The 16,761-nt window shown below is 35.9% G+C and overlaps 1 protein-coding gene across 2 annotated transcripts in view; it reads left to right on the forward strand.

The window, feature by feature from the left end:
- The window catches only part of PLOD2 (procollagen-lysine,2-oxoglutarate 5-dioxygenase 2), a 52,499-nt gene that overhangs the window by 22,581 nt on the left and 13,157 nt on the right, over window positions 1-16,761 (forward strand). For both annotated transcript variants that reach the window (XM_039389667.1, XM_027740033.2), the window contains exons 4-10: window positions 247-410; window positions 1,573-1,685; window positions 3,644-3,707; window positions 4,501-4,598; window positions 6,358-6,459; window positions 10,225-10,350; window positions 11,890-12,011. In XM_039389667.1, coding sequence (XP_039245601.1) covers window positions 247-410; window positions 1,573-1,685; window positions 3,644-3,707; window positions 4,501-4,598; window positions 6,358-6,459; window positions 10,225-10,350; window positions 11,890-12,011 — 789 coding nt within the window. The remainder of the gene's footprint in view (window positions 1-246; window positions 411-1,572; window positions 1,686-3,643; window positions 3,708-4,500; window positions 4,599-6,357; window positions 6,460-10,224; window positions 10,351-11,889; window positions 12,012-16,761) is intronic.

Below are 16,761 nucleotides of genomic sequence, written 5' to 3' on the forward strand. Positions count from 1 at the left end.
CCAAAATGTGGGTGGTTAAAAAGCAGAAGGGGAAATTGTATTGGATAAATAGTGTTGATTGAAATTTTTCTCCTAGAAGGGTATAAAATTTTTTACATGGTGATAAAACATGATTTCACTGAGTCATTTTTCAGAATAAAAAGGCTGTTTGATTTTTAAAATTCGAATAGTCCAATGATTTTTTGTTTTCAACATAGAAGCATTAAAATTAAACTCATCTAAGGGATGTATTTCTTTACTTTTCAGCTATGATGTTATCTTTGCTGGGGGCCCTGAAGAGCTCCTAAAGAAATTTCAGGAAACTAATCATAAAGTGGTGTTTGCAGCAGATGGACTAATTTGGCCGGATAAAAGGCTAGCTGACAAGTATCCTGTTGTCCGGAGTGGAAAACGATTCCTGAACTCAGGAGGCAAGTGTGATCCTCTTGTGAACCCATTAAACCCTTGGACTTGAACATGACTTATCTCTGTTATCTGTTTTATGTGTTTGTATGTGGAACTGTTCCTGAATTCCCCAAGTATAATATTGAGGACTGAGTTTGCTGTCCTCTTCTTCCCCTCTCCTTCCCACTTCAATAGCTGCTCTTCTGTGCTTAAGCATAGTTTTCATTTGAATTTGCATAGTTTGCTTGGCAATAACTTCTAAAAAGCAGGTAAATAAAGTGACAGCTTAGCAAGCAACTGTGCATTGCAAGGAAAGGCTGTGCAGAGATGACCCAATTGCTTCAGAAACAATGTAGTGTTCAAGCCCAGTCAAAGCATCAGATGTTATTATTTATAGGTACAGTTTAGCTGGGTCAGAATTTCCTGACTTGGCTGCCTTGTTCTTGTGGATCTCAGCATCCGGGAGGGATGAACTGGTAGCTCTGCCCAGTCTGTCAGCATGGCTGACATGGCTCATTCCAAAAGGAGTGGGAGTTACTCCTGTTAATCTCAATGATGGGTTAATTCTGGAATCCTCATTTAAATGCCAGTTTTGGTAATAATTTTGGAGTTGATTAATACATACACTGACACTGATACTCTATAACTGCTGCAGAGCACAGAACGTCACTTCTAAGTACATGGAGTTGGGCAGTGTGCAAGCCTGGGAGTGTCCCTGTTTCTTTACCTCCTCCTTTACCTCACCTATCTGCACTATCTTTTTTTTTATTTTGGCTTAAAAATAATGTATATTGGTTTTGAGTTGAATTCTTTTTATATTTCCGGCAGTATGACATTCAGGCATCTCTGCCAATAAGAAGTGATTGATGAATATCGAACTTTTTCCACAGATGAGCTTCTTGGGAAAAGTGGTAGTCTCATCTCTTTGGTGTTCTCAGGACCATCCTAAACAGATCTGTTTTAATTTTTCCTTAAAATACCATTAGTATAAAAGTAACCATTAATTATGAAATTTTTGAAACAGAACTGTTATGTATCACAGGAAGAAAACTGGATTCTGAGCCAAGTTGTATGAATTTCATACTTTTCCTTTGCTGGCACCAGTCAGAATGAAGTCCCTGACTGGTAGACAGCATTGGCAGGGTAGTGCTTTTTATGGAAATAACTTCTGTGTGTGTGATTTTGCAGGATTTATTGGTTATGCTCCATATATAAATCGTATTGTGCAGCAATGGAATCTGCAGGATAATGATGATGACCAGCTGTTTTACACCAAAATCTATGTTGACCCATTGGCAAGGGTAGGTAGTGAATGGCTTTCTCATTTCTTTCTGCTTGAAATAACATGCTACTCCTCCTAAAACACCAAGAGATAAAAAGAAAAGGAATGCTGTCTCTTTGTTCTGGAGTGCCATATTGACAGTTGTGTTTGCTCTCCTGAGGTTCTTACTGCAGGAATGATGAACAGGCTTCCAAAGGGTCATGACTTGATATATTATTTCAGGCTGTCTTCAGATCCAGTCAGGTTGAGCTTCACTGTTAGAAATAATAGCTCTGAGGTATATGATCAGACACATTCATCTCAATGAGGGTCCCATGTACTTGGCAGTTTGACGGCCAGAGAATGTGGCATTTTTCCAGGGTGTCACTGAACTACTTGCTGATCCAGTGTTTTATACTTTGGCTTGCTGCCATTTCAGATCCTGCCTTCAGCTTTTTGTGCAAATATGTTCAATAAAGCTGCATCGTAAATTTTTGGTGAAGACCTCTTTGTGCCCTAGCTTAACAAAGTTCTCTGCTGAGTAGCAGCATTAAAGCATGATAGATGTCAGAGGCATGTCCCTGGTGCTGGAAAAAGAGAGCTAAGGAAAGTTAGCAGTGTATTGATGCAAAAAGACTTTTAGAAGCTGATAAAACAGAATTTTGAAAATGATTTTGATAATTTGTATGCTTAAGGCAGATGCAAAGTTTTTGAAATATATACATGTTTTTCCTGGCATAACTTAATGGAAAATCATGTCTATTTGGATGCAGGTTCAGAAATAGAATAGAATATTTCTGTTAGAAGGGACATACAGTGACCATCTAGTCCAACTGGCTCACTAGTACAGGACTGACCAAAAGCTAAAGCATGTTGTTAAGGTCATTGTCCAACTGCCTCTTAAACACTTGACAGGCTGGGGGCATTGACAACCTCTCTAGAGAGCCTGATCCAGGGTTTTACCACCCTCTTCATAAAGAAATGCTTCCTGATGTCCAGTCTGAAGCTCCTCTGGTGCAGCTTTGAACCACTCCCAGCAGCTCAGCACCTCCCTCTCCCCTTCCCCTCCTCAGGAAGCTGTAGAGAGCAAGGAGGTGGCCCCTCAGCCACCTCCTCCGAACTAGACAAACCTGGAGTCCTCAGCAGCTCCTCATAGGATGTTCCTTCCAACCTTTAATGTTTGAATTGATTTCATGGAAGTGAAGTCAGATGCCAGGTATGCAATTGAAAAGACAGGGTGTAGAGACATTAAAGCTGACTCTGCACCAAAGTCAGAAGTAATATAATTAGTTGTCTAAACAGATTGTCTTCCAGACAAGAAATGTGTATCTCTGTGCAAGGCACTACTGCACCATGATTCAAAACACCTCCATGGTGCTTACTGTGCGTTGCTACTGCTGTTTTATATGACAGTGCCCAACGCTGTAGAATACGTGAGAAAATTTTGGAAGACCAAAGCAAAGTGTGCTGTCTGTATAAGGGTTTTTAACTGTGTTTTAAAGGTTATCCACTTTGATTAACTTTTTAAAAATGGTAAAACATGGTACTCAAAGTAAGAATTGAGGTACGATTAATAATACATTAGAAAAATGTTTTAAAACCGCTAGTGTTTTCTATTCTGACATGATACTTAAAGTTGACTTTTGTATTTTTGAAACTGTGAAACACAGTATGTTTTGTTGCTTGGCCAACACTTGCTAATTTTCTTGAGACACAGATTTGCTTTGGCTTATACTGCTAAATTGCTCTTTGTTTGGAGAGTTATGACCTTTATCCTTCGGCTTTAAAATTTTTGCATATACAAAACTGATTGTTCTATAGCTGCACAACTCTGGAATTCAAAAAAAGTAACAATATAAAATAAAGAATTGTATTTAAGAGCTGAACATGTAGTTTAGTTTTTCCTGATTACTTGCTGCCACTGTGGTATAATTGCAACATTACTGTAAAAATATTGGCTTTTAGAATGCCTCAACATCTTTGGTACTTTTATTTCAGGAACGCATTAACATTACTTTGGACCACAAATGTACAATTTTCCAGACCCTAAATGGAGCTGTTGGTAAGTGTATGATTTGCACATTGTGTGTTTTATTAACTGTTATTAACACTTTCTTTGCTTAACAATGAATGTAGTTCCCTAAACATATGCTTCTTTTAAAGAAATATTTGGATGGATAGGCCTGATTAATAGATTAGTTACAGGTCTTTTCAGTTGAATATTAATTAATTAATTGATTTCTCATGTTGATAAAATATTTGATTTAAAATAGAGAAATAGTTTTTTAATAAATTAAGTTAGCAGTAAATATGGAGTTAAGAAAAATTTTCATAAACTTTCACAAACTTAATTACAGGAGTAAGATAGGTAATTAAAATTGTATTTTAGATGTTCTCAAGCAAATGGCTATACATAATGAAATGCAATGTGGAATAATGTAGAATTTCCTTTACTCAAATGTCATGAATTTAAATAGAAAAATGCATCTGTGCAACCTTCTTTTCTTACATTTAACCTCCAATTATGGAACAACTTTCTGTAGTCAGATCACATCTGAAACAACTATGATTTCTCTATAAATAGCATTTGCACTAAATTAGAATTATTTTTTAAGCAGATTTTATTCCAATACTGAAGGCTGCTGATGACAAACTCTGAGGTTTTGTCACCTTATTTAGCATAAAGAGCTTAGAATTCAAGATCTAATTAAAAAAAAAAAATGAACAAAAGCTTCCAAATAAGTAACTCTGATAATGATAGCAACAGCAAGGTATATTGTATCAGCAACGACTTAAAAACTCTGAAATTTTAGCTTTTATTTATGAATTTATTACTGTATGGCTTTGATTTGCAGATGAAGTCCTTTTGAAATTTGAAGAAGGAAAAGTAAGAGCAAGGAATTCAGTGTATGACACACTACCAGTCACCATTCATGGAAATGGTCCAACTAAAGTGAGTGGTAGTTTGTTTTTATTTTCTTGCAAAACCACAATTCTAACATAAGTAAAAAAAAAAAAACAAACAGTGGTAGAAGTGTCTGAAGTTGTCATAGCAACCACCACTACACATTTCCATTTAATATTAGGAATTGCAAGGATAAAACCCCTATTCTAATAGCTCTCTCAATCATGTTATTCTGCTGTCACTGTAACTTGATATCACTGCTGAAACAACTTGTTCTGCTCCCAAATTCATTGTAGCATGGGATATTAGGAGAGAGTAAGCTTATGTTAATTTGGTCACTAACACAAAACAGTTCTTGAAGCTAGAGATGAATGTCTATATGGTTATTAAACTGTGATCAGAAGAAGAGATTTTCAGGGGGAAGATAAACTAACCAAGAGTGACAGTCTGGGATACAAAACAGTAACACATCCATTCCTACCAGAGACCTAGGTGTGTATATACAAATATAAAAACATATATCGAATACAGGCAGAAAAAAAAAAATTCTCTATGTGTGTGGGTGGCCTTTGTTGTCTTCAGTGTCATTGATCACTGCCTGCAGTGTGCCCACGGCTCAAGAGCTTTGGGTTCACGGTAGAGCACTCTCTGCCCTGTGAAAGAGCTGTTGTGACAGATTCTGTTCATGTGTAAGGATTCATTGGTCCAGAGAACCTTGCACAGTTTCTCTGAGAAAAATGACTATGTTTTGGTAATATGGCAGTTGCATTTTTTTGCTCTGTGTCAAAGTGTAAGGGTGTATCATTTATAGGAGCATCTGGTGGCTGAAGGATTGGGCATGGCTACTTTCTAAGTTCTTTTGAATAAGTGTTCCTTACTATAGCTAGCTCCTTGTTTTCAGAAAAACGGCTTTCAGGAGAATTAGGTTTGAAACTCATTAATATCCCAGAGATGGCTGCTGCTTAGTTTTTGCACTGTTTTTCATTTTTGGAATTAGTGAATATAATGATGTTGTTATCTGTTCGGCTTATAATTACTCACTAGTAGTGAAATATTTGACCAATTTCTTCCATATTGCTACAGTTATTTTTGCCTCAATTAAATCCTGAAGTTATCTGTCATCACTGGCTTTGCTGACACATTGCCAAAGAAAAGTTCTGTGTTTTACAGTAGGGCACACAGTTTAGGATGGAACTTCTTATACCAATCCATGAGTTATGTTACATTCAACAAAACTCAATCTTGGCATGTAGTGATGTGGTTTTAAAAACAAAGAGGAAACTCTTACTATGCATCACTTTGTCAGTGTGGTTAGATTCTTCTCTTTTAAACTTAGAATTGAATTAAGAGGACAATAGTATACTAGGATTGGAAAAATTTTTAATTAGTTAGTAAAGAAACTAGAATGAAAGTAATTCCCAGAATTTATTCCAAACATTCTTTTTATTTAGAAGATACTTCTGTTTCATATTTAATCTCTCCAATTGGCAGGTTAGTAAATAACATTGGTTAGAGAAACTTTTTGAAATGGATACCAAATTATCCTCACCTTCTGACATGAAATATTTTTTTTACCTCAAGTGCAATGTCATTTTTATGAAATACTCATTTTCATAGACTTTATAGTACATTTGTAATCTGTTTTGTAAATAAAAAGGATAAGAAGTTTTTACCATCTGTTTTTGCTTGTTTCTTGTCAGTTGCCTTTAGTTACAAGAGATTAAAGAATAAGCCTGAATTGTTTAAAGGTACAGATCACCATTTGCATACATGTTTCATTAATCTGAATTGTTCATTTATTTACCAGATTCACTTGAATTATTTGGGAAACTATATTCCTAATGCTTGGACACGGGAAACTGGTTGCAGTGTTTGTGATTTAGACTTGTTAGACCTGTCAACATTAACGGTAAGAATACTCCTATCTGGAACAAACCCCTTTTGAATACAGTTGAGAGGTGTATAGTGATTTCGGAGGCAAAGTGGCTTTGTTATGCAATATCATGTTTCTTAGACACATCAGGACTTTTTTTCTGGTACGTGAAACTGTAAAGATGAAATTGTAATTCACTGGAATAATCAGTGGCTTTAATATAGGCTTCCTCAGTATTACTGAAAATGATCCCATCCCCAAAAGCCTTCCAGATCTTTACCTCTGTTACTGAGGGTGAATGAATAATTTTTGAATCATGCAACGTATAAGTGAATAATTAGAATTTTGGGGGAAGTAGAAAAACTCTTTAGATATTTCAGATTTTTAGCAGCAGACCTACAAAATACTAAGTATGCATCAGTTCAACAATTTCTATTACAAAGAGTTTAATAGTTAACTAATATGGTTACAATTCCTATTTTCTGAGATAAACAGTCAAAACTGCTTTACCTTGTAAAGGACAATACAGATATCTGTATTGTATATGCAAATGTGTCTCTGTAGAAAAAGTATAATGTGATTGAGACTGGATTTCAGTACAGAATTCTTGTAGAAAAAACATACACATGACATGTGTGTATATCCAGTATTTGGCAATTTTGGCTCTTTGGCTCCAAGCATGATGTCTTTAGTGTCTTTATGAATATTTCAGCTTGTACTCAGTAAATTTTAGGCAGAGTAAAGACTAAGCTCTACCATGTGGAATTGTGAGGCTTGTACTTAAAAAGAAATTCTGATTTTTCTTAACAGGCTGTTTTCAGCAGCTGTTTTGTTTCTGTTCAGTACTGAAGTTTTGAATGGGAACAGGTCTTAGAAGGTGGCATTGAGGATAGCATGAAAGAAGTAGTGGCTTGTTATCTTTGTAGTGAAGGGAAAAAGTGAAAGAATTTCTGGGCAATAAGTAGCTAATGGACTGGGATATAAATTTAGAAAGTCATTACTGGGATTGTAATAACTTTCAGATTTTTTTAATATTTTTTAATTTTATTTTTAAGAGACAACATTTGAATGGTGATTTAATGAAATAGTGTTGGCACTCGCATCATAAAGTTTACCTGCAGAAAACAAATTGTCTAAGTTTTTTCTAATGGTATTGGTAATTAAAACATGGTTGAGGGAGCAGTTAAATCTTAAAGCCAGTAACGGGGAGTAGCTTGCAATGATTTACTGGACAGTTTCCTATGGTTTATGTACATCTACTTGGAATGTGTATTCCTTACTGTAATGCATTCTTTGGACTTCATACCTCGCTTACTCTGCCAGTAAAAATAACAAGGCTTTTCTTGGCCTCAGTGGAAGTGTTTACTTCAGGCATTTCGAAGTACAAGCAGTATTTCATTTTCTGAACGTGCTTTCTGTTCAGGCCTGTCTGGTTGCTACTTGACAAGAAATCCTCAGTGAAAAGAGCAGTACTACTCTGATAATTTTTCCCATATTGTTTTATTTAACTTTCTGCATTTGTACACTCATATCTTCTGAGGATTTTGCTCGTTTTTTGGAGTTTTGTTCAAAGGAGCTGAGAGCTTCATGTGCAGAGTCTTCTGCTCAATCCTTGTGCCCTTCACAGAAACAGGATCTCCTGGGCAGTGATCATGGCTGAGGTGTGGAAACACTCAGTAGCTACTTTCATCTGGTAATGTCAGCAGCCTCTGCCACCCTCAAATTAGTTATCTCTTCAGGTAAAAACAAGGTAATGGAAAATAAGTTGAAGAATGCACCTGGACAAAAATGTAAATTTTTACCACTTTTCTTAAGTTGTTGGGTTTTTTAATTTTTTTTTTTCTAAAACCTAAACTAAACTGGACAACAAACTTAATCCCCCTAGAACTGCTTCTTAAGTCCTAAAGCTTGCTACTGCTATGAAGACTTCTCAGTGCATCTGGAAAGGATGACCTCACTCATCCTCTCACTTCACTGGTAACTCCTGTGTCAGGTGATCTGGGACTTTGCTCTGTGTAGTTGTACTGAGACACTGTTCTGTATTTCTTCCAGAAATTGTCACATACTCAACTACTGCTTGTGAAAAAGTAAAAATATGTGACCTCAGAGAAAACGTAACATCCTGGTGCAGACTGTGTGTTTCCAATGTGTTTTTGCTCAGGCACAACTGGGAAGAACCAAAACCTCTGACTTAATATACTCAAAATACTTGTTGTAATGTAGATTCAGATTATGCAGTGACAACTCTGTGGTAAACCAAGGTCTACATTGATGAACTCTACTTTGAGAAGATGCAGTTTACAGGAATTTTTACTCAATTTTTTAAACACTATTTTGCTTTAGTCACAGATTTTAGTGCAGAGCCAAGTGGTTCACACTTCAGTGTACTGAAGCAGTGTCAGTAATTCCTCACTCTCTGTATAAACTTTGCAGGTCCAACCTGAACCTATTTCCCTTTGTCCTAGAGAATAAGGGGAGAATGACAAAATACAGTTATTGCAGCAGTTCTACCACTGGCAGCACATGTGTGTACTCAGCTTGGTCCAATGGCTTTCCTGGCCATCAGTGGTACCAGTTCCTGTGACACCACTCTCAGGTGCTGTTTTGGAGACACATATGTCTTCATCAGTTATTTTGAAGATATTAGGATCTCCCTGTGAGTGCTTATTAGGTTTGCAGATGAAGCTGTGAATAGGAGGTAGTCAGGGTAAACACTGGTGCCTGATGTTTCCGATCTGGTGCCTTTGCCAGGGTGTTTCTGGATTTCCGATGTAGACAGTGACACTAAAATCTCAGCATGTGTTGATGGTTTATCCAGACACTCTTCAAGTGGGTGTTGGAAAGCTAGGGAAAGCTAACTGGCAGACTTTTATACTCATATAAGGTTTCTCTCTGAGCCTTGTAGTGGATTAGACGTTTGTAATAATTGTCTGGGTTTGAGATGGAAATAATTTTTGTTAAATCAATGTATTTCTTTGTGTAGGAGTTGAGGCCTCTGAAGGTTAAATTTCTTTGTCTTGCATAATGTAATGCTATACTTTAGAATACACAAAGCACAAAGGTGCTGTCAGTGTTTGTTTTAGTGGTTATGATCTCTATCAAGCACAGGAATTCCACACCAGGAATTAATACCACTGTTCAAAAGATGTGAATTCACATTAAAAGAAGGTGGATAAAAGTTCAATATCTTTGGATGTGAGGAGAGAATCTCTAATTAGATTATCAAAGATCTTCCTAAAATCAGTGGGTGGGGAAGTAATGCAAAGCCCACTTGAAATGATCAGGGAGGAATAGTGCATATACATTTACAGAAGGGTACTGCAGTCTTCATCTTAAAGTACAAATGATTAAAATATTTTGTGGTATTTATTCTTTAACTATTTTTAAAAAACTAGTCTTCCTTATATTTTCTTGTAAATGTAACTTATATATGTATGTGTGTTATTTTCAAAAAATGAGTTTGCTGTGCCATTCTAGGTATGTTTCCTTAAATGCTTCTTTTGGTGTTTTAGTATTCTTTTAAAGTAAGAATTTTAAAAACAATAATACATTATTTTCTGCTTCCAGTTTGTTATTGAATTCAAAGAATTTTCCAGCAATATTAAATCCATTATCTTTGCTTTTTTGTGAAGCTAGTGAAAATAAACAGGGCACATAGCACTTTTGAGCTAGTCGGTTTTGACTGCTTGAAAGCTATGTGGACTAAATTTACTACAATGTGACATTAGTTGCTCTTTAATATAACTCATCTTAGAAAGGAGGCAAATCTTATTGGTTATGTCAAAATATCATTTTTTTTAGGAATATCCAAGAGTAAAAATTGGTGTTTTCATTGAACAACCAACTCCTTTCCTACCTAAATTTTTAGACAGACTGTTGACTCTGGACTACCCACGGGAGGCACTCAGTATCTTCGTTCATAATAATGTAAGTATGATGTTACTATTGTGCAAAACTTCAGTTTTGGAAATTATGTGATAAATCGAAGTGCGTGAGGGAGTATATGGATTCTATATAGGAACACAGTTAAAATGCATAGGAAGAGATAATTTTTCAGAGTTTAGTATGCTGAACTGTGAAAAATGCACAAATTAAATTAAATTGTTGCAGGGCTTACTGAAGTCTTTTTAAAGAAACTGCTTAGATTCTTTTAGTAATGAAAAAGAATGTATTTTGAAGTGTGTGCTTCTGGGGGAGGTACTGCTTGACGTAAAACAAGAGAAGAGTGTAAAAATAGAATAGTTCCAGTTGGGAGGCACCTACAACGATCATCTAGGCCAACTACCTGACCACTTCTGGACTGGCCAAATGTTATTAATAATTGCATCTAATAATTGACATAGGTTTTGCTTTTCATCTTGATACTCCAATGCATTTGTGTTTCTCTTGGCATTCCTCCTGGGACCCATGGGAAAGATTGATGTGTTCAGATATAGTCTGATTGGTACTACAGAGAAGTTGCTTTCAAATACTTTTTGCTAATTACCTAATGATCTGGTGTTGCTGATCCTTCACTAGTGCCTTCAGTCAAGTTTTGCTATTTTGAGCAGCCTGGTCTAATGGAAGGTGTGGGGTTGGAAGGAGATGATCCTTAAGGTGCTGTTCAACCCAAACCATTCTATGATTCTGTGATTTTAGTGAGCGAGATGTCAAATGTGTACGATTCTTTTGGAAGAAATTGGTCTGGAAGAGAAATGGGAATAAAAATTAATTGTACCCTTTCTCACTGTGTGTACATTACTGTTGATATGATAGCATGAAAGGGATAAGTAACAGAAGTAGAGCTTATCTTCAAAGCCTTCAATGTGCTTTCCTAAGGGGATGTTAAAGGTATAAATGTGATATGCACATAGGAATTATAGGCTATTTTGTTGCTTCAGCCAGAAGTCATATTATGGTATTTGAAATGAATATAAAAACTGAATAGCTTTTTATTATAGTGGGAGGAAAACCCCTACCCAATATTTTAATTATTCTAAAGTCAGGCATAATAGTCAGAAGCTACACTGAAGACACTGGTTTGGAAGCAGTGAATGCAGCTGAGCTCTCGTAAATAGAGGTAGGGTAAATAGAAATTAAAGAAACAATCAGTGTGACTGCATTTTAAAGAAACAATGACTGTGCCTGCACACTTTGATACAGGTGGCAGCTCCCTCTCTAAAGCCGTTTAGAGTTGCATGAAAAACTCCTACGTGAGGTTGTAGGATGGGTTTTAAAGATTGTAACATAAATATCCTGAAAAATATTGCATAAACAATCTGTGAATCTTGCATCATTGTACAGCTTTGATTAATATTGCTGATGTTCTGGATTATTTTGCTAAAATTTTGGGCAGAAGAGCTTTATTTTAAATGTTTGGCATCTGTTTCTTTAGGGAAGAATACAATGTGTTCTTGGACACTTATGTTTATGATTTCATAGCAGTGTACTTTACATCTGCTATAAACAATGTTAACATGATTGCAGGAGGTTTACCATGAAAAGCACATCAAGAAATTCTGGGAAAAAGCCAAGAATATTATCAAAAATATAAAAATTGTTGGACCTGAAGAAAATCTGAGTCAAGCAGAGGCCCGAAACATGGGAATGTAAGTTGTAATTTATAAATATGTTCTACTGATGCATACCACTAGCATGTTTTCATTTTGCATGTACGTTATTTTGCATCTTAATCATTAACAACTTTATATATTCAGATATGAAAGTGGGAGCTTTTTTTGGTAGAAAAGATCTAGACATAAGATATGAACTGTTGAGTGTTTTATGTTTTTGCCTAATATAAGAAGCTTTTAGTCATTGTGAAAACATCCTTCTTCTGCTTTGGACTACCTAATAGCCTCATCTTCTGATGGAGGCATAGACAATGCATAAACAATAGTATTTGTTTTATTTTTGTTTTTTTTATTCAAAACATTTTTAAGCTAACTTTTTATGGAATAGAAGTACCTGTTGCATTGGATATGCTTTTAACAATTGCACTTTGGTTGTTTATGTCCCTACTCTTTTCCTTAAGTGACATTATATTTACGTAAACATACCGTTAAGGCTTGATCTGGGTGTACAGGTGATGGAATTATATTTCTTCCTGTGGTTCAAAGAGGCAGGAATATTTTTTTAAGTGATCTAGCTTCTTCTTCCATTGGGGAAAAAAAGAAAAAAAACAAACCAAAACCGAGACTTGCAAAGGCAACTGACTTTATCTTATGCTTTGTCTTGCTTTTTTTTTTTTTTTTTTTTTTTTTTTTTCTTCTTACTAGAGTATCCAAAACTTTAGCTTTTAAACCTGGCACTTGCCAGGCCTAAATCTGAACCTCGGAGTTTTTATCCCACATCAGGTCTCCCTGTCCAAAGGTTTCTTTACTGGCTTCAGCACTGGTTGCTATCACAGAGTTGCTCGTGGCTCTTCCAGGACATCAGTCATAGTATAGAGTTTTACAGACCAGGATCCCACCAAGATCAGAGTCCCAGGTGGCCCTTGAGCAGACGTCATTCTCTGATAGTTCTTTCACTCTCTCTTCTACCAAATCTTCCATAAGTAGAGAAGTTAGTTTGAAAAGGCCATTTTCTATTCAGAGCTTAAGAGCAAAGCATAGGCTGTTCATAGCATCAACTGAAAGAATGAGGGTCTAGTCTTGAGTTTCTGTGGTGTTCTTGGAAATTTGTTTAAATGCCATTTTGTTGTGCTGAAGCCACTTGGAAACTAATCTGTGGCTGAGATCCAAGCCTCTCCCCTTGCCTTTCTAGAATGCCGCAGATGTCCAGTGTTAGTCTATGCAACCATTCACTTGTTTATAAATAATTCTTTTCTTTATTTCTAATAGTCTCTAAAGCAAATGTGCCATGTTTGCAAACTCTTTTTAGTGTATGTTATGTGTAACTGAGCTGGAGATTCTGGAGTTGCCTTTGCCTCTTTTTTGCTATATAGACAGCATAAAGCAGAATCTTCAGTGTAATCACTATCTATACTGTTACTAAATCTCACCCAAAGATCTTTAAACCTGTCATCTTTTGATAGAATATACCTACTTATGTGAAAGAGCTTTTGATATATGGTCTTTGATTGATCTATGGATAAAAAAATAGTAATTTAAGTGCATATTTAGTATGCTAAATAAATAAAAATGCTATCCATTTAGGTTGAACTCAACGATCTCAGAGGTCTTTTATTTGTTTAGTCTTTTCCAACCGAGCTGATTCTGTGATTCTGTAATATTTACACAAAATTATTTTAAATTCTGTTTGAAAGGCAGGGAGATAATCATATGTGTGATGTGTTATCCCTGTGTGGATGTAATTTGACCCACGTTGCTCCCGTTTTGAAAGGCCCCTCTAATAAAGAGTCTGTCCTAAAGAGATGTATTGTATATAGAGAAAACATGAAGTGTAATGTGTGTGGAATGAGACAATGGCAAAACACTGAATCATCCAAAAAGCCTGAGTGTTAGTAGTAGGATCTTTCATGTGGACAATGTAGATATAATTCAATGGCTCCCTTCAATTTGTCTGAAGCAGATTCAGTTAATCTGCTGCTTGCTTTGCACACCTGGTCTGCATGGCTGCCCTTGTGAACCTCACCAACTTCACTGGAACAAACACATTTTACATTTCTTTAAAAAATCTAATTTGGAAGTACAGGATGTTCAAGGCAAGGGCAGTTACTCTAATAAATTATTTGCTTTTCAACCCTTCATCTGGCTTTGAGCATCATAACCTCATTTATTTCTCACTAATACTGCAATGGGAATAACTTGAAAAGAGTAATTCTTCAAACTTGTTTATTGTTTTGATTTACAGAGATTGATATATTCAGTCTTCTGATTAATTTTCTCCTGCCTCTATCTGCATTATTGACTGATAGTTTTGTTTCATCTGCCTCAAACACTTGCTTTCTCTCCTTTTCCAAATTAGCTGGTTTTAGTATCTGTTAATTTCCGGTAGACTTAGAATTAATTTGTTCTCCTCACTTGCACATTTCACACAGAGTCTATTTATTTGAAGAAGCAAAACAGGATTCAATAAATACAAAGAGGGGCAACTTAAGCATTGAAGGACTAGTTTTTCAGCAGAATACTTTGAGTATATAATGCAGTTGATCTACTTTTCTCATTCACATAATAAAGAATAATTGAATCATTTACTTTCTTGCTTCTTCTTGACATGGAAAGCCCTCTCCTGCGCTTGTGAAAGTTCAGTAGGGACCAAAAATTTTGCAATCTGCAAAAACTTGTTAGAATTCAACAATACTGGGGAACAGGAGTGCACAGCTTTCCTTGTTGTGGGCTGAATCAAAATGGAAAGAGAACCAAGTAGAATAAAGAGAAGGAAGGTTCAGCTGCATGTTTTCTTAATATGTTCCCTGAATGTACATCACTTGATTTCTGTGTCTTTTTTTTTTTTTTGTAGCCTTTGTCTATAAGGTATAGTTCTTACAGTTTTTTCTTTTTTTCTTTAAGAAAAAAATCTGTGATTTTTGCCTTGGTTGCAGATGAGATTTCATCCAGCTGTTACAGAATTTGTTATGTCAGAAAACATAAAATAGTAATTAAATATGTTCAAGCAATAACAGAAAGTCAGGAGATATGGGAATTTTCCTCATGCATTTCTGAGGCTTTATTTATAAAAAGCTTTTTATTTTGCATTATATTTTTTCCCCCAGTACTTAGTCTTCAGGGTTTTTCTTTTGGGGGGCTTGTTTCTTTTTTTTTTTCTCCTCTCTCAAAAACATTAGTAACAGAACTGTGTGCAGTTTTTCCTTAACTTTTAAAAAAAATTTCTTTTACCTCAGCTTTTAGTGGTAAAGTGCACATTTTAGTGAAAGTTTACACTGAAAGCTTTCCAAAGTTTCAGGAAGAGTAGATCAGAATCAGTTAGAGTTCATTGACACCACCATTGAATTTTGAGCTAGATTTGGGATTTCCTGTGTGTTTCTTGAAGGAGGATATTAAATCATTGTCTCTGAGCTCCCATTTGGTGTTGATAAACAATGTCATGGACACAGGAGGACCCCCCTTCAGTCCTTTGAGTAGGGCAAGTGTCTTGGCTGTGGTTGAAGTAAGAGCAGGGGGGATTAAATCTTTTTCTCCTAGATGTCATGTGTTTTCCATTAGAGACTTGGATTTTCTGGAGCTGCTTCTCCAAAACACTTCAGCATTTTGAATTTTGAGTGTTGCAGAAAAACAACTTTTCCACCTGTTCCTGATTTCAGTAGCTTCCAGGTGTGGTAGACTGTGGTAACAATACTTAAACATGAGAGGCAAAACTAAACATTAGTGCTGTTTTCTGGCTACATTTGTTTGTTTTTAGTGATGGTTGATAAGAGTTTCTTTATACTATCGTGGCTGCCTGGAGAGATGCAAAATGTAACTCTAAATGGCAGGTGATGACAACCTGTCTTTTGGTGGGTGTTGAAGTCTTGTATCTGGAACACCTTTTCTTTCAGAGATCTGTCAGATGGTTTAAGTACTCTCACTTTGGGCTTGCAGTCCACATGTGGAATTGTATTTTCAAACTGAGGGGTGTAAAAACAGTAACTTGATTAATTGCAAGTTCAAACTATGTCAAAAAAGAAGGTGGCTCAATGGCAAAGAAATTGGGTAGACAATATGTCTAACTCTTATAAACAGCTAATTCTTTGGAATATCTCAGTGGAAAGTATGAGGAAGAGAGCAGTGACACTTTCCCATTTTCAGATGAGGTCACTGTTCCAGATGGGTTTGTGGTTTGTAAACGAAGTCGAACATCACTCTGATTGCAAAATACTTCAAACTGATCTGCTGAGCTTCACTTTACACTTCCAACAAAAAAATCTTGGCCACCTTCTAAATTTTTGTTAATCACTACACTGAAATTACTCTATGTACAAGAATACAGCTTTCTTTTCAACATTTGGTCTTGGTTTAGAGCAGGTGGAGTGTAAAGCAAGTAGTTTGAAGGTTTTAGCCATTGCATTTAGGTAAGAAAGTATATTACAATACATATGAGCATTGCTAGAAAGCACTTTCCACTTGTTCCTTGCAGTGACCTGGATATACACAAGAAATAGTTTTACATATGATCTGGAATTTCTGCATCTGGAGAGATTAACATATACTGTAAGAATGTAATACTTTAAAACATGAGAATATTCAGGATTACATTTATCTCCTTGAGAAAGCTACTTGGCAGCACTGAAAACCTAAAGAGAAGATGCATGAATTTCTTGAGTGTATGTGTGCTTTATTAATGTTGACTGAAACTTTTATCACTGTCTTTCTATCTCTATGTGAAACTTGTAGTGTTTTAGGGAGATTTTTGTTAGTGAGCTTAAAGCACAAAGGATCACCAAAAGGCAAAACTTGC

This window comes from Pipra filicauda, unplaced genomic scaffold (assembly GCF_003945595.2).
Source record: "Pipra filicauda isolate LSUMZ 115617 unplaced genomic scaffold, ASM394559v2 scaffold126_size2276778_pilon, whole genome shotgun sequence".
In the NCBI taxonomy this organism is placed as follows: Eukaryota; Metazoa; Chordata; class Aves; order Passeriformes; family Pipridae; genus Pipra; species Pipra filicauda.